At 44.5% G+C, this 18,227-nt stretch overlaps 1 protein-coding gene and 1 long non-coding RNA gene across 2 annotated transcripts in view; both read right to left on the bottom strand.

The window, feature by feature from the left end:
* The window catches only part of sdk2b (sidekick cell adhesion molecule 2b), a 178,570-nt gene extending 169,432 nt beyond the window's left edge, over positions 1-9,138 (bottom strand). The window contains exon 1 of the mRNA XM_019865589.1: positions 8,417-9,138. Coding sequence (XP_019721148.1) covers positions 8,417-8,504 — 88 coding nt within the window. The 5' untranslated portion in view covers positions 8,505-9,138. The remainder of the gene's footprint in view (positions 1-8,416) is intronic.
* An 8,417-nt stretch (positions 9,139-17,555) lies between these two features.
* LOC109513291 (uncharacterized) overlaps positions 17,556-18,227 on the bottom strand; it is a 6,225-nt gene continuing 5,553 nt past the window's right edge. The window contains exon 4 of the long non-coding RNA XR_002167714.1: positions 17,556-17,666. This is a non-coding gene — a long non-coding RNA (uncharacterized LOC109513291). The remainder of the gene's footprint in view (positions 17,667-18,227) is intronic.

Genomic DNA, 18,227 nt, shown 5'->3' with positions numbered 1-18,227 from the left:
TAGCTGTTAGCATGCTAAAGCTGAGGTCGAGTAAAGTCACGCATCTAATCACACCGCCTCTCACGTCGACGCCTCCCCATTATCGCGAGGTCACTCCCGTTAAGTGAGGACCGCTAAGAGCGCTAAGTGGTCACATGTGACGCTAATTTGACGAATCGAAAGAAATTAGCACGGGATAATACCGAGTGTAATACACCCTGGTTCTTAATTTCTGCTATTCCCTTTCTTGCAGCCGTCGTTAAGCCATTAAAGCAGAGAAATTAGTGGACAAAATTGAATATCGATATGTTTCATACAGTCAACTGTACAATAGAAATTGCAAAAAAAAAAAAAAAAAAAAAAAGGCTTTTGTCAATCATAAACAATGGTCCGGATTTTTGGCGCTTCACTTTCATGCAGGCCTCGTCCTGCCCCTTCAACTGGGAAATTTGCAATTCACTTTTGCCATCCCCCCACTTCTGCGGTATGTCAACCCCTTTCTAGCGACATGATTGTCATTTTTTTTGCAGTACGTACAGTTGAAACTTTTTGTGGCATTTTTGTCCGGTGGAGTGAAGTCACTGTCTCAATATAAGTAGCTACATACTGGCCTCATGACGTAGTTAACCGCCTTCAAAATGATGTCTGGTGTCAGATTACTGCTATTCCCTTTTACACGGTCGCTGTTCCACTTCTACAGTAGGGAAATTTGCAGGTTGTCATTGTGCGCACTCATTTTGTATTGGTCCCTTTCACGCCGTCCAGCCAAATTCAGAAAGACGGCGGCTTTGAAAATGAATAAGCTGCAGTCCCCGGTTTTCGTTATTCCCTTTCTCACAGTCGCTGTTCGACCCGTGAGGGCAGGGAATTCGCGGGGCTGCCTTCGCTAACATCCCAATTCTGTGTTGGACCCTTTCACTCTCTCTCGAGACTTGGGTGGGGAAAAGTCTTTGAAAATGAATCCACCGCGGGTCCTACTTACTGCTATTCCACTCGACACAAACGCAGTTCTGCCAATTAAGCGGGGAAAATTGCGGGTCCCATTGTCACCTTGGGCAAGTTGATATTAAAAGATAAATAATTGCAATTTCAAGCACCGTAAAATTCAAGCACTTTTCAAGAGCTCAAAGCACCCGTAGGAGTACAGACCTCTGACAAGGTTCCAACTGAAGCACCGTTACAGTTGTGACAAATGAATACACTGTAGAAAGCATGCAAACTGACAAGTGATTTTAAAACGACACAGACATTAAAAGGAGAACACTGAAGTGTCAGAATGTGTCACCTGCGTCCTCTGTCCTTGATTAATAAAAAATAAAAAATAAAAAAATAAATAAAAAATGTAACCACTTCCAAGCACTTTATTGAAAACCTTGAAAATGACTCATTTGTGAAAAGTCAAAGCACGACTCATTTCAGAGGGAAGTGTCGGAACATTGACAACAAAAATTGTTCTGGTCCTGGCGGCACAAACCTTTTGACAGAGGTTAAATAACGTTTAGTGTTGCAGGTTTCAGAAATACACACACATCGACCAATAATGCAATACTGATACCGTGATACACTTTTCACTCATATTGTCCAGCCCTAGGTGTGACAAAAAGAAATCCTGCCCTCATTGCACAGCCGCAATCTGGAACCACCGGGAAGCAATAAAAGGAAGGCTTTACAGTTATCATTAAGACAGCGTAAAGTGTGGGAAAACAAAGTCTCTCATCATGTCAAAGCACCGTACAAATCAAAGCAGAGGCAATTAAGACTGTCCTCGGTCGTTTGGCATCGTGGCGACAGCTGGTTGCCTGGTCAGATTGCGGCGTTGTTGCAACATGCTAGCATATGGCTACATCTGATGAATCCAACCATCATATTCCCCATGCAATGTGTGTAAACAAGTAGCAGATTCGTGTGTTGCGCTGCCGTGTGATCGGTCGCCTTTGAAGAGCGTTGTAAGCGACGCATAGATATTGTCGTAAGTAGAAAAAGGGCATGACAGTGATATCGCCGCCAGCTCTGTAACTCGCAGGACGTCATCAAAGCGCACCAAATTGTAACTCGGCTTCATTCCCTGTGTTTTTCCAATGTAGCTACAGTATCCTTCCAAAAATGTTGGAAAACACATTAAATTGCGCTTCGGAATCTGGTCAGACACTTTGCGCACAATGTTTTAACGCTACCAGTAGACGGCTATCGCGAAACCAAGCTTGGTTTATTCAACGATACCGCTAAACTTGCTTCGCTCAATAAAACACGGCCCTCCAACAGGGTAACACAGCAACTACGAAATTAATATAACAAATTACGCTGAACCTAAAAATGTTCCACATGATTGATGAAGAAAACATCCATCCCTAATAGAAAACCGGAAATGTCGTCGCAAGTGAATCTCTTATCGTCAATGCTTTGGACGCACGTTGACATTTTATCCCAGTATGCTGCCGTCAAACACCTCCCCGGGGGGAAAGTGCAATTACAAGGTTCACGAGGTGACCTCCCAAGATTCCCCCGAAATGTATTTACATTACAGACAGGCATGATGTGCATGAATGAGTGGAATCAGGGCCCCCTGAGGCTTCAGTCACTTTATGGTTCATTTAACCAAGGGTGAGGCCGTCCACCACCCTGCTGGTTGCAGCCCGCAATAAAGACCAAGCCTGAAAGTTCAAGTCCAGCATTATTTTAAGAGGTCTGTTATTTATTTATTTTTTTCTTGAAAGGCGAGTGATTACATCTCTGCTGAAGGCTTCCAGATGCTAATGTGGAAGCTTGTCGAGGGTTGAGGCATAAGGCGGCGGAGCTGCAAATGCTGGGCCGAGAAAACAACGAGAGGGGAAAGGAATGAAATACAGAATGCATTATTTAATTTCAGCAACATCATCTTTCAATGGAGAGATTCCTGCAAATAAGTGTATTTATCGTACCTATAACGAGAGAATTATGGTATTTCTTGTAAAAATCATTGTAATTTAGTCGCCAGTAAAAACGATTTAAGGTAAAAATGTGTGAGCCATGGAAATGATCTAAAAGAATAAAAAAAAAAACAATCTTGTTAGCATAAAGCAAGTATACAGCATTTGGCCTTGACTTGAGATATTCATCTTGGTTAGATTTGAGTCAAATCTGAAAGCAAATTATTATTTGCCTTACGATATTAAAACAGCGTGGTGAGCCCTCCTGAAAAATCTCCATTCATAAGACTGCGAAAAATGCTTTGCTAGCGCTAGCGGACTACAAAAAAAAAAAATAATAACAATAAAGTATCAGCGGCTTCAAAAGCAGAGCACGATACACATGTAAGCTATTAGCAGTCTATTTTCAGCATATCAAAGCGTTTAAAAATAAATGAATAAATAAAAAGCCCGCAGCTGGAAATACACAAGCTTTCACTACAAAAGGCGCTTTCAACCTCCGCCACCTCCAGAATCTACTGTATAGCATGAAACGCGAGCCACAATTGCACATTTGTCAGATCCTTCAAAGGTCGCGGCGAGTAAATAAAAGCACAACTCTGGAGGACGTGCAAAACACGAAGAGCTTGCGTGTCCTAGCGGCACGCTAACGCCAAGCAACTATCACAGACTTTGGTCAATTGTCAAGTATCATGAAAATCCGAAAGGACAGACTGTATTAATCATGAAATGTCCATGGACATGCATTTACGTGGACTTTTTTTTTTTTTTTTTAAACTACGGATTACTTCTATTGCACAATGAGTCACTGAGCCATCAATGACAGTTTATGACTACGTTGCGCCCGTGTGCGACACAGCATGCCATGTGCGTGTTTACGATGTTTTGTCATTATGTTTATATTTCCACTGTGCAAGGTGTTAACGATCAAAACCGGCGAGAGAATTGATAGCAATAATTTTATGGCACATGCGCACCCAAGTACTATGAAACCCCCCCCCCCCCATTAAATATTTTGAGCCTGTGTGTTTATTTCTACTGAGCAAGGTGTTTTTTAGCAATAATAAGCGTCAAAAGGAGCAGTCGTGAAGAATTCGATTTTAGTTTTGGACCTCACAAAAATATGAAACCAATTGAGTTCCTGCTGTTGAACTAACAACAATTCGACAAAGTCTACCTTTGAGCCTACAGGATTTTTTTTTTCCAACCCTACCAAATCAAAACTGTAGTTGCTGCGTTGGGAAGAAATCATTGAAACAAAGTTTGGTGAATTTTCAGCTAAAATGACGAGAAAATTGAACAGTTTCTAAATCGTTCAATCCAATCGGCTGGCCATTTCCTGCGAGTTACGGAGACGACGAGCGGGAAGGAAACTTCTCCGCGTGTCAGCCCGACAAATGAGAAGCGGCTCGCCGTGCAATGAGGAAATTAGTAAGACGCTGGGTGTATCGTTTGGGTGGAAATGACATTGATTATTCTGCACCACTGTCACTTTGGTGAACCCTCCGATGAGCAAGATGTTGCTGCCAGTGGTGCCACTTTTTGTCTGACCTTATCGGCAACTGTTGCGTTCAATTATGAAAGCGAGTTTGGGGGTCTCAGTTCTGGACTCGTTTCCCACCACATCTAGTCGTTCTGCTTATTTATGGGTGCGCAAGGCGGTGGTGATCACTGATAACTGACTCAAGGAGCATTATTCCAAAGGAGGAACATTAGGAATCTTTCCCAAAATTCTGAAGAAATTTCCTGGAAATGTTCCACCATGCATTTTTTTGGAATGTGGGAGGAAACTGGAATACCCGGAGAAAACCCACGCAGGCATGGGAAGAACATGCAAACCCCACACAGGATCGAACCCACGACCTCTGCACTGTGAGGTCGATGCGCTAACCACTTACATCGGACAATACATACAATCCAGGACAATATATACTCTACATACATAATCTCGTTGCTCATTCCAAAAACAACTTCCAGTATTCTTCGCCTCTGGCCTGATTTCGATCATATAAGTTTGTCACTCTCAATTCTCCACTGAGCATCCCTCCAAGGATTAGCATTTTTTTTTTCAAACACAGGCAAAAGCAGTGGAGAACTATTGATTTTGAATCAGTTCCAACAGACAAAAAAAAAAAAAAAGAAAAATGGCTGAGCTGGCAATAGCTGAATGTCAAACTGATACATGCGCTCTACCTGAGGGTACAAGTAAGTTAACATGGTCTGCTAAAATACGAGAAGTCGGACTATTTATTCAAACTTTTAGGGCTTTTGCGGTGCAGTGCCGCCTGAGGGGTTGAAGGTCACGGGGCACTCAATGTTGGGTTTTGGCCTTGCCGCTTACACGCAGTTATTTCTCCAGCTTCCTGAAGCTTTTGATGTTGAAATCCGTAAATTCCTCGCAAATGTACATTGAAGAACATTGTGCTTGAAACCGTTCCGACTATTTTCTCACGCTGTTCTCACAAAGATTTGAACCTCGCGCCGTCTTTGTTTGTGGACGGCTAAGTGATTCAGCAAAGCTCCTTTTATACACAATCATGGGACGTCCTGTGCCCACTTCGTCTGTGGGACGTACCAAGCACGTGTTTGGTGACCTCTCAGTCTTTTACTTGCTAAAAACAATAAAGTTTATGAGTTTGAACATTACATATAGTATCAAATAGGGCGTAGTGTATTGACTATACATTTAATTTACATTCGCATTTGTTGGTTTTGCACACCTCATTGTTGGCAACTGGTTCTTTTTTTCCCAAAACAAAACATCTGTTAATTACACTGCGACTCACCTATTAAGTGTCGTTAATCACACGTCGGCTCTCATTTGCGTTCTGGACGTCTGACAAAAATGATCTCCGCATCGACATTTGATGGAGCAAAATCCATTTGTCAGAATTCCACCGTCACATGATCGTACTCTGACTTTACAACTTTGCTGCTATCCAAAGGGAAAAAAAAAAACAAAAACAAGCTTTTCCACAAGCACTCCTCTGCCGGATTGTAATGAACTTTGAGTGGGAGGTTTTGTTTTGCCCCCTCCCTGAGATTTGAGAGAAAACTCATTCCCAAGAGGAATCCACCACTGGACTCCCACCTGAAGCGTGAAAAGTGCTGGCAGCAAGATTTTTTTTTTTTTTCGCCCCACCAAACAGGACACAGGTGCTTCGACAAAGCAGACATCATCCCGCTGTCAATTACAAGGAATAACAAATTGAAGACGTCTCATCTGCCGGCAACGTCTGATCAGTTGCACGCCAGTCTTGAGATGCCTTTCTTTTCATGCTTGCGCTCGTCACTTTTATTCTCGGACAAAAAGAAGACATTTATATCACGCTCACAAATGATGGAAGAACTCAGTGACGTTAATTTTAAAAGCTCACGAAGACTAACTTCAATTGCGCCATCATCCTCAGGTCACAGTTATTTGCGTCGCAAAAAAAACGTCTTTTTTTGATTATGATGAAGATATGATTTAAAGTTCGGGTCTAGGTTTTAAGGTTGGGATTTGAAGAGTGGGTTAGGGTTTTATGTTTGAATCAGAGCTAGGGTTTAAAGCCCACGTAAGGGTTTCAGTCAAGGCCTGAGTACTTTTCCCAAAGTGGCCTGGAGCCTGGAGGACTTATCTACTGGCACTGATGCATAGGTATGTATGTCAAACAAGATTAAAAGTCCCGAAATAAACCTGACAGGGATCACCGCACCAATGGTGACAAACTGAAAGATAGCCAACGAGACCTGACGACTGCTTCAAATGTTTCAGACCAAGTCAGAGTCAAAAACCCTGATTCTGAATTCAATTAAAGTAGTGGAGACTCTAACTCCCTCTTGATTTCTTGAAAAAGTCAGCCTTCTGAAGCTGGTTTCACATAGCAACAGGAAATTTGGTAGGCCTGTCTCTCATGAGAACATTACCAAAAAATATAAATAAATAGAACCCAAGTCAGAGTCAAAAACCCTGATTCTGAATTCAACTAAAGTAGTGGGAGACTCTGTAACTCCCTCTTGATTTCTTTAAAAAGTCGGCCTTCTGAAGCTGGTTTCAAATAGCAACAGGAAATTTGGTAGGTCTGTCTCTCATGAGAACATTACCAAAAAAAAAAATAATAAATGGAATGATGGCTGGACGCCGAATTGCGAAAAATGTTGCAATCACGTGAGGGCATAGCATGGTGGTAAAGTTGGGTGATATACCATAAATAACAAACTGAATAAATAAAAAAATGCCGCAAGTTCAGAAGTTGAACAAATGTCAGGTTATTGTCGTATTTACATGGTTTGAAGAAGAAAAAAAAAAAAAAAAACAAAGCAACGCTGGACGAAGCCATCCGTCCGCGCTGGGCGAAAGTTGATGGCCCTCGAAGGCCATTCTCCCATCGTTAAAAAGCCGTTTTGCTAAGCTGGTCGTTTAAAAAAAAAAAAAAATTGAGCCGAGCATTCTCTCCCACACAGGGTCACATTCAACTACTAGGCAGATCTGCGCCAAAATAAAACAGCTCCCGGGGGCTTGGTTAAAAGAGCGACAGAGCGGGAAGGTAAGGAATCAAGGCAATGTCATGACTCTTAAGCAGACGCAATTACCGGGGCTCCTGTAAAAGTCAGCCACTCGGATGTGCCCTCATGAATGATGGATATCGCCTTGTTTGTTTTGACCATCATTTCAACATACTGCTATTGAGTGAGCGCCACTGAGGGCTCGGAGTCTATTTCGAGAGGTAATACTCCATCGTATGCGGCTTTGAATCCCAGACGGAATGTCCGAGGATGAGTCAAGGCCCTTTTCTGAAATTGCGGACGATCCTGGTCTGAAGAACGCAGAGTGATCAGACCAGGCATTTGCCAATGAACTAACAAACTGATGGAAACGTCGTGACATGCAGAATTGTTCTCAGGACTACTAGAGATGCATCATCTATGGGTAGTTTCAGGGAGTTATTTGTTGTATGATTTTCATTATCATCTATTTTGTACTTGGATCTGAGAGGACTCCGACCACCAACTTCGGATCAGCATCAAATTGAAAACTGCCAACAAGCGCCATTCGGTTCTAACACCAAATTGAACATCATCAAACCTAATGTCGATGCCAACTCCAATCAAAGAGTCGAAAAACAGATTTTTTTTTTTTTGCAACAGTGACAGAGGTGGATCGCCGTCAAAACGTCACCCAACAACGCACCCTGGACTAATCCTTTGGGGAAATCGGTTCAAAAGTTTTTGGCGCTCCCACAAACAAAACAAGAGATCGTAAAACAAATATGATATCGACAGCAAATATAAAGATCCGAGATGTTTTCACATTTCAAGGTCAAACTATGTGAAGCGCACCTGTCAATCAGATGATGGTTGACAACTACCATTGTGTAACGGCAGAGGTTTGTGTCCTTGATAGAAACTACATAGAGCACGTCGATTTTACAGCTTTTATTCGGGCCAATTCAAAACTGGACTCCTGGGAAATATGGGGAGACGATTTAAACATACGCTCCAAAGCTTTCCGTGCTTTCACAATGTACGTTTGCCCTCCTGCTGCTTACCTTGCCCAAGCGCCGAGTGGGTGACGACGAGGAGAGATAAAATCCACGTGGCGTGCCACAGCGAAGAGCTCCAGGAGCCAGGCAACATGGTCCCAAAAGATAGCCACGCAGAGTACAGGTGTCGAGTGAGCGTTGCGCGGAGTCCCCGCTGGATGCTGATGGTGCCGGATGCGCTGGAAACCGCGCTGTTGATGAGCGCTCGCTGAGCGGTCCGACGATGTCTGCGAACTGGGTTGTTGCGGCGCGTGTGGCTCCCAAAAGAGGTTTCTAATTAATAGACGATTCCGGTTTGAGTCCGCGTGAGGTCCATTTCAATCGAGGAACACCTGTGCGCGCCGCTCCTAACTTGGACCGTCCTCCAAAGGGGTTACTACCGGGAGCGGTAGCCCGCAGACAAAGCCTCGGGAGTCGGCTGGAAAGCCGCGCGCATCCCCCGGACTAAAAACTTCAAAGCTCACCCACGGCGCGTTGTCACACTCGGCAACAGCTCTTTGATGGAAGCGGAGAGTTAAGTTCGGAGGGAGAAGAGGAGGGAGAAGAGGGAGGAGGAGGAGGAGGAGGTCACAAGAGTCCTCTCGGAGCGTGCCAGGAGAGGAAGAGAAGGAGGAGAGCCCGGCTGGCTGTGTGGCTGCACGGCGCCGCGCGTGTGCGTCCACGGAGTGCGAGCTTGGCTTCTTTATGAGCGCACACACGACACACAGAGTGCGCAGCAATGCGGGGCATGCTGACACTTAGAGGCCGAGAGTGGAAACGCATTCAACTGGAATCCCCGATGCGGAGATATGATGGAAAAGGGATTTTTCAATGTTTGTCTAGAAATTGCTCTCTGGAGTTTCTGCCAATCCATTCAGGGTGAAATGAAACGCGCAGGTAAATATGGAGCGTTTCTCTCACATACGTCCATGCTATAATGGAGCAAATTATCATTCACCAACCCAATCATTTCGAAGTTCCACAATGAACCTGAAACCTTTTGCATGAACGTAAAATCGCCCTTCAACTATCTCCTGATCTTTTATCACATGGAGTTGTACAGGAAACGACGGTGCGCGCTTCTAAACCGCAAAATATTTGCATCTGGGGAAGCACAAGTTTGTGACAAATTGATAAATCACTGCTTTGCGACATACAAATAAGCACCATGTCACTGCAAACGTTCAGCGCAATTGATCCCATGATTGCCTTTCCCCAGAGCTTATTTCTTGATAACGATTGCGCTCATGTCGTTTGTTTCTGAGCAGGAATTAAAATGGCCTTTTTGAAATGTATTTGGTCAAGAGGTCAGCAGCACCATTCGAGGCCAGCGGGGATGTTGCTATGAACAATTTAAGATTAAAATAACAAATGAACTTGAATGAATTGATAACATCGATACATTGCCCATCCCTGGCAATAATCTCGATAAATTTATATGCATGACTGCTCTCGTCAAACGACACTGTGCATTGTATGCAGTCACTTTCAAAACATGACTTTTGGCAGATGGCGGTGTGCCGTTAAAAACTGGTGGATTCAAAAGCAGCGAGAGGAAACAGCATGCGAGAGACAGATGGCCGCAATAGCCAAATAGAAGAAATAAATAAATGGAAAAAGCTGAATAAATATGCAGAGTGGAGCTGTCAAGCCCCTTTATAAAAGACTTGAAGGGATGTGGAAAAGTCCACGTTTTTTTTTTTTTTGTTTTTTTTTTAGACACCGGTTAAAATAGTCATTCAAAAATCAATCGCGTTCCTCGTCCGCTCCTTGGCCTTTGGAACGTCATCCGTTTTTATCACAAGTGCTGACAAGGAACAAATGCTAACTGTACATTTTTCATAATCAGGAGCAGGGGCGTTGCAGTGAATTTTGGAGGAGGACGGAGCCCCCTCTGAAAGTTCGGAGGAGTGAGGTTTTACGAACAATCACACAGATTCCAAAAACTGTTACGCATGGAACGAGTTTGAAACATCTTCCAGAAATATAATATCCAGTCGAACTCATTGCACTACTGTACTTGTTTCAGGCTGAAATGACAAATCCTCTTTTTCTTGCACTCATACCCCCACCCCACTGCACTTGGCTGATCAGTCGAGCCCTTGCCACGACTGGGATTGAATGTCATTCATAATCGCTAGATTTCTTGCTCCGAATTGTGTTCGATATGATTTGGAATCACTCGTATTCTTGCTTCGACTGATATTTAAAACCATTCGAAATAACTCATTCGCTTGTGGTGACTGACTCAGCTCGTCATCATATCGTGAATCCTGTATAAATTCTCTCTCAGAGTTTAGCAAGAGTATTCCGGCGGAGTGAGTGACAAGATGTTGGCATGTCATGAAAATCCTCTTTGACGAGGAATTACCTCGTATGTCAAATGCAACTCTTGCCTGAACACCGGAGAGAGAAATTACACAAATGACAAAAACAGCAGCCGCCGTCAACCTCACATCCTGGTGGGCTACTAGCGAACTTTGCTTCATTAAAATGACAACAAGCACCCAAGACAAGGAAAGCATTTCCATGCCGCATGGACTCATTGATAAACACAAACCCCGCCTACAACCTCGCAAAGTCATCAAGCCATGTAAGTGCCGCATTTCAAAAGCTAATCTTGTTCCGCTTCTTCCGCGCTGGAACGTTGGCCAGCCTGAAAGCCAAATTATTAGCTAAGAAACGTGTTATGTTCATTTGCCCCGTTTTTAGGTGACCGACAAGAACGTCCTGCACGTTTTCAGAGATAGCTAAAGATTGACTTGGTTGTCATCGGTAGGTATTAGTACGATCCTGCACTTTACCAAACTTTCCTTGACTTTGACAATTCAGCTTCCAAGAATATTCAATGAAGTTGTGAGATGGTTTTTAGTCGGGCATCACCGTTCCTGCCTCTGCAGATTACAGCGGATATTTCCAGAAGCTGGCTATAGCTAATAATGTCGGAAACTGACAAGGTGATTAAAACGGCGCTCCATCGCGAAGCTCAGGTGGAATCCGAGGGAGCGAGCGTTGCTTCCGCCACGTGTCAATTAAAGCAGGATGAGGCCTTGGCCGCCATTTCGTCGCCCCGCCGTCCGGACCGCTCCTAATGAGGGACTTTGTGGGGATGAAGGCAGACTGGCACGCTTACATACGCAGCAATTACAGTGACGCGATCCCGTCGAGATGAAGGCCTACACACTCTTCCCGCTCGGCCTGGTGAGCTTAAGCGAAACGCGACGGAGGTGCCGCTGTGGGACAGGAAGAGAGATCAAAAGTGTTGAGAATTTTGAGAGCCATCGAATCACTATTGGATGTTTTTTTTTTTTTTTTTTTAGGAGACGCATTTTGTCTTCCGTTTTTATGGCGATCAAACAAAGCCACTTTGGGTTTGCTGGCTCAAAAGACAAACACTGCAGCTGCCAAGTAGTGCTCAGAGGAAACTGGAAAATTGAGGCAGACGGGATAATATGCAGACCCCCCCCACCCCCCAAAACAATGTGAATATGCTGTCGCAGCATGTGGTTCATCATTACTGCATTCGAAAGCTGGTGAAAGTTTCTATTTCATCTTAATAGGTAGAAACTCAAGGGCAGGAAGTCGCATGACCATCCTTCAGTCTGCGGTGGTCAGGCGGACATTGAAACACAACGACAACGCGCCACCTCAATATCACACTTGCTGTGAATGAATCACCTTTAGACACGACCGACATCCTCACGGTTGCCCGCCCTCCCTCCCTCCCCGAACAATATCCAGAGCGTTTTGATTTGAAACACATCTGCAAATAACAAGGGACAGGAACCGTGAGTCAATTTTGACATCGTGTATTCATCAGCTAATGGCAAGCGCGTCATTCAAGGCGGTCAACTTGCTTTCACCACACATTAGACTGAAGGCAAACAGCTTCATTTCCTTCAAATTAAGCATATACAACTGCCTAAATGATCCTGACGAAACATTAAACCGATTACACTCTTGTTTCCATACATTCGTAATCACGGTAAAGGCACGCCGTTATTCTGACACGCTCAGAAAATTCTTACAAACCGCAGAAATAAACAGCATGAAGATTGCTCGCTGTTAACGTACGAAACAAATAAAACAAACAAACGTGCGTTTGTCGGGCACATCACTGGATATCAACTTGCGACTGCAGTCAGTCCACCACTGATGGGAACACTTGTCGAAATCCCGACATGACTGTGAGGAAGCCAACAGCGCTTCCATCAGCCGGAATGCACACTAACTCACACAAATTGATCCTGTTCTTCCCTCTCCTCCCTTTCACTTACTGGAACGAATCCACGTGCAAACGCGTCGCTGCGTTTACTGGCCGCGGTGGAAATGATCGGTCTGATCGGGAGGATGAGGAGGAAGAGGAGGTGCGACTCTCTGGGTTCGACCAGAGTCAAGTTTAATGACTCCTCATACATATGCCGCCATTGGAGACGCTTTCCAAAAGGAGCCATCTGCTCAGCGGTTTAATTAAACAGTAGCCTGTGGAAAAGTTGGACCGCACATTTACAAGTTTGTCAAGTTATTAATGAGCCTGACATTTATGCGACAACTACCACAAGAAGAAGGAGAGGCAATGGCCAAAAAAAAAAAAAAAAAGCTGACAGAAGCTCTAAAACACAGATACCAAAATATGAATGTATTTCGATGATGATGATGATGATGATGGTCAGAAACCCAAACAATTGCATGAAACTCAAACCGTAACTTGCAGCCTGTTCGTCGGGATGTTTTGACTTGACAAACTATATTTTGACTCATCGCATTTTGATCCACACGTCAGCTCAAAATATATTTTCCTGTTTGCTGCCAAAACAAGTCAAAACGTCCGCTGCGGAGAAAATTCCCCCACTCGGAGGTGTCGCTTCAAATGAGCAGTACACATGCAAGGCGGGCGTCATGTAGCACAGCCTTTGTCTATCCGGTTGACCAACAGGGTCGATAATGAGAGTGCATGATTGATTTTTCATGGCGAGGAGAAGCCAGCAGGCGCTGCTCGGAGAATTCCGAAACTGAAAAATAGGCTGACGTGTCCTTCGTTGACGCGGCTCTGCAAGCGTTTGCCATCTCGTGCAAGGAGCGCAGGCATTGTGTGTCTTTCCTGGTTTAGTTGGCACAGTAACCTTGGTTAACCCTCACTCAAAGCTCTCCGTTGGGTCCCTGTGGTTTCCGGGGGGGAACTTTTCAGTTCAGCAGCAGTCGGGGCCGGCAGGAAGGAGACATTTTCAAGCCTTACTCCATAGGTGTCAAATTCAAGGCCCGGGGGGCCAGATCTGGCCTGCCACATCATTTTATGTGGCCCGCGAAAGCAAATCAAAGATGTCAACTTTAACGATGCTTGCTAAAATCTCAACCATAATTTCACATTCTCATTTGTAATAAATACGAGTGATACTGTCAGCAGTTTCTTGTTACCAAACCCCTCGTTACAATAGTTTAAACAATGGGTGAATAAATCGTTATTCTTGACTTCTTCAAATGGTTTCAGTCATAACGGCCCTCCAAGGGAAACTAACTCAAATCAGGCCCGTGACAAAAATGAGTTTGACACCCCTGCCTTACTAGAACCTTTGCCACCACCGAAGTTCCCGGGCGCAGAAGATCAGGAGGAAAAAGGCAAACGGCAACATGAAAGCAATTGGAAGGTATTCTGGCATGTAATGGCTACATCCTACATGGCACAACAATCGACCTTAGTCAGTTTTGGCTCATGACTCCTTCTCCTGCGATAGGGCTTTGGGCAGCAGTAAAGAACTGCAGGAATTTTGGATTTTTTTCAATTGAATGACTGGCGATCTGTGTGCCCAGACTGTGTGTGTATGTGTGTGTGTGTGTGTGTGTGTGGGGGGGGGGGGGGGGGGGGGGGGGTTCGGAGGCTGGGGCGAAACATTCCATACGGTGCTCACATTGATTTTGTCATGTTCTTTGTCGCCATTCATTTTTTAAGCCCTCTTGTTTGCTCTGTGCCTCGGGGCCGGTGCTTTAATAAACTTTGTGATGGTGTACCCCCGTTCTTGTCGCCTTCCCGATGATCGAGATGAATAAATGAAGAGGGGAGTGGGGGGTGGGGGGTGGGGGGGGGACTGCCGCCGCTGCATGTTCCTCTCGCTCCCGTATCGCTTCCCCCAGCTGTATTTATTCCACTTCTGACAGGAAGCGTAATCCTGAGTGACTAATAGACAGGTGCGACGACGGAAAAGCCGACCGTGCGTCACACCGGCGGCGAGGCAAGGATGAAGAAATCATTCCTATCCGACTCTTTCCCTGTCCCTGCTACCTCAATCTTCTTCTCAAACGTGTATCGCTGCTACACAACAATAGCGACTCCACTACTGCAGTGCGAGAGCTGCAGTCAAGAGATCAGCGTGCTCACTTTTGATTGACACTGTCTGTCAATTCATCTTCTCCTGTCAGCGAGGACTTACCTGAATAGTTCACGTTGTATTCCGGCAAATGTGCCTGTTCGTTCGAAACCAAGGTTGGGGATTCAAAGAAGGTTTCCAGCCACTGTTAAAATTTTACGCAAAAATGAAGGTTTCTATTTTGGTTTTTAACAAGGATTAGGATTTGAAATGATGGTTTCAGTCCAGGGTGAGGGTTTAAAATTACATCCTTAAACTGCTGTCTCAAAAAACATTGCATCACAAGTTGTGGAACAGACACAACCGTTCCAAGAGACACGGGATACTGAACAGGAGTTCAGTGGGTCACCTTTTACGGTGCCCCATTTTCTCAGAGGAAAAGAAAAATATCAACGAGGGGGAGGAAACAAAAACACCCTCAAACTGAGCAAATTGTCGTTCTGTATGACAACCCTCCAGACCGTCAGGGGCAGTGCTGAAAGCATAGAATGGCTACTGCCAGCGGAGTCAATTGGAATCTCAGAAAAGAAACCTCACTGAGAAACCCACTCAAATGGATCAGAGCCTGATGCGCTGCCCACACTTCCTAAAAATGGATGTGGTCGGTCCTATTCGGCACAGACTACTGCCCCTGAGCCAACCTGTGCTGCCCACCCAGTGAGGCTGGCATCCACTGCGTCGGCCTCTCGATGGGACGCCACCACGCGCAGCGGGAGGGCCCAAATGAAAGGTGCCAGAGCAAGGAAGGATCAAAGGGACGCCGTCGGACAAACCTGCTGCAGATGCAAGGAACAGCAGCTTCTGATCTTTTGGTCAGTTTTTGAGGGACTAGTCAAAATTCAGACGATAAGACGATGCTGTCACCGGTCGAATTCAGCCAGTACTTGCTAGAAATCGCTGCAGCGCTTTTAATGTTGCTCGAGGCCTCCTCACTGCCCACCTCATAATTTTGGAGGAGTTTCATCAGTTTCGGGCGCACGAGCCAAAATTCAGGCAAAGGTCAAGTGTTGCGACTTGTAGGACCCAGCTCGTACTTGCTAGAAATTCCTGCTCCTCCTCTCATGTTGCCGTTGGCCTCTTCCCACCCGCGTTCTGAGCAGTTTTCTTCCAGTGTGGCCTTTCGTCAGTTTTGGGAGACACTCCGACAACATTGGGACGTCCATCATCAGTTCTTCAAAGTACAAAACTAGTTTCTCCTTAGTTTGTAAACTGCTTTTGTCAGAAAGTCTGACCAAGTCTTGCTGAGTTGGTCCGAATTACCGACTCAACTCTCCTTAGTTTGTAAACTGCTTTTGTCAGAAAGTCGTAGCCTTGCTGAGTTGGTCCGAATTACCGACTCAAGCGTCTAATAGGTTGTCAGATGGATCATTGTATTTTGGAATGATGATGCATGGAGTTTCGAGACTGATCCCAGCAAAAGCCATTTGCGTGTCATTCTCTCCTCTTTTGCCGTGCCGTCGTCAAAAAGCTTGCGGAGTATTAATCACTCTCATTTCGAGAGTGCGCGAGAGCCCGCGGCGCTTTGCGGCCTTTTGAAGTCAATCGCTTTTTAATGACTGTCAACATCAAAACCACTGCCCAGTCATGGCAGGTGTTGATGAAAATAAAATCAATAATAGTATGCTTTTAAAAGACAAAAAAAAAAGGCATTTATTAACCATTAATTAGGAATATCGATTGCTTCGGAGCAATAAACTGGCTGTGTGTGAGTGTTGTTTCTCAATTTCCATCACGGACACATTGACTAGCAGTTGGACTCTCCCTCCTGCTGACCTTCACTTTATTTTATAATTACAGTTATTGTGAAGCCGGTGCCGACTCTGCTGCCCCGAGGAGACCATTAAAGCACATTTCTCAGCTCGGTGTAAAGCAAACAGTTCATGTGCATTAATTAGCTCTCAAAATGGCCTTGGAAATGGGGAAAAAAAGGAGGAAGGGGGGGAGGTGGGGAGCTTAAAACCATCAGATAGGTGCTCATGTATTATTGCTAGCACTACTCTAGGGCACAGAAGTCATTGGGATAATTAGCATGGGAGAATGATCCAAATGAAAATCGGCCCCGCTACCTGAGCACGGGCGACTCCCTCATTGGGACAAATTACTTTGCACAATCTGGATTCATGCTTTCATTTTCTCTATAGGCCAAGCACATATTTACGCCTGCCTGGTCTGGCTTGTTTGTGGTCCAATACGGCAGCAGAAAAGCGTGACTTTTTAAAGTGTGGTGACTCCATTTGTGAAAATAGTTCTAGAGACATGGGTGATAGCAAAACAGCGGCCATTCATTTCCACCGATGCATCCAAGTGGCGAAACCAACGGGAGGGCAGCATACCCGTCAAAAACAACACACCATTAGAGCTTTATCATCAAATAAAAACGCATCTCCTGACTTCTGCAGTGGTGACAGAGCAGATTATTTCTGCTAAGTTTTTTTTTCTTCGCACCTTGTTGTCCTCTTTCAATTGTGCCTTACCTTTGCAGTCTCCCCTAGTTTGTACGCCGAGTTCTGTGCCTACCTTTTTTTTCGGCATATATTTTAGTTATGATTGTTTATGTCCACTAACGAGTGTTGCTTCGATTGTTGAATAAAAAGCTATGTTAAATTGCTCCTGTTTGTTGCTTTGGGGGTCTGCGTTTGTTTATACAAACCAGAACATTTGGAATTCAGTCTAAAAGATGCCAAACTTTGCTTTTCAGACCGTGAAAACCTTTTGGGAGACACGTACCATAACGACTTTAATCTTAATGTCTTACCGCATAAACAAGACGTATGAAGAATGCAAAAGATTGTAGTCACCCTGTAATCGACTTGCATGGACTGGAAACCGCTGCTTGCTCCTTTGACACCGGCGTCGGCCTCTCGTCATCTTGCTGGAAGCATCTTTGCAGGAGAATAGGCAGCGATTGTTGTCACCTGTAGGACAAAGACACAGCAAGATTTATGAATCTTATTGAAGACGGTTGTCACCTGTAGAACAAAGCTGGTGCTTGCCAGAAATCCCTTGCTGCTCATTTCACACTGCCAGAGGCCACTTTACAAAAGAATACCGTATGACTGCTGTCACGCGAAGGACATAGCCACAATAAGAGGACTAATCTTTGTGGTTAAAAAACATCCAATTATTTAGTTACTCTGAAGGAAAAAAAAAAAAAAACTTGGGCAATGAGCCACAATCTGCCTCACAAAAACAAATACAGTGGTTTTGGCCTACTGTACTTTCATCTCATATATAAAAAAAAAATACAGCTTGTTCTATAAATAATGAGGAGAGTTTTTAAAAATATGTATTTGCATTTTTAAATGGTAATTTACTGTTGATTTGTCCTCTTTTCAGGGTGGCCCGACTCCTGTATGGCTCCATTTGCTGATATAGAAAATGAACGTCACGATAACAAAAAAAAATTGCACGTTCGAACGCGCTGAGTCATTAAAAATCATCTCGTCCCCATTTCGTATATCTCTGCCGGGGGGGGG

Source organism: Hippocampus comes, unplaced genomic scaffold (assembly GCF_001891065.2).
Source record: "Hippocampus comes isolate QL1 unplaced genomic scaffold, H_comes_QL1_v1.1 scaffold58, whole genome shotgun sequence".
Lineage (NCBI taxonomy): Eukaryota > Metazoa > Chordata > Actinopteri > Syngnathiformes > Syngnathidae > Hippocampus > Hippocampus comes.
Note: the sequence above shows the minus strand (reverse complement) of the source record. Positions and strands in the feature narration are given on the sequence as shown.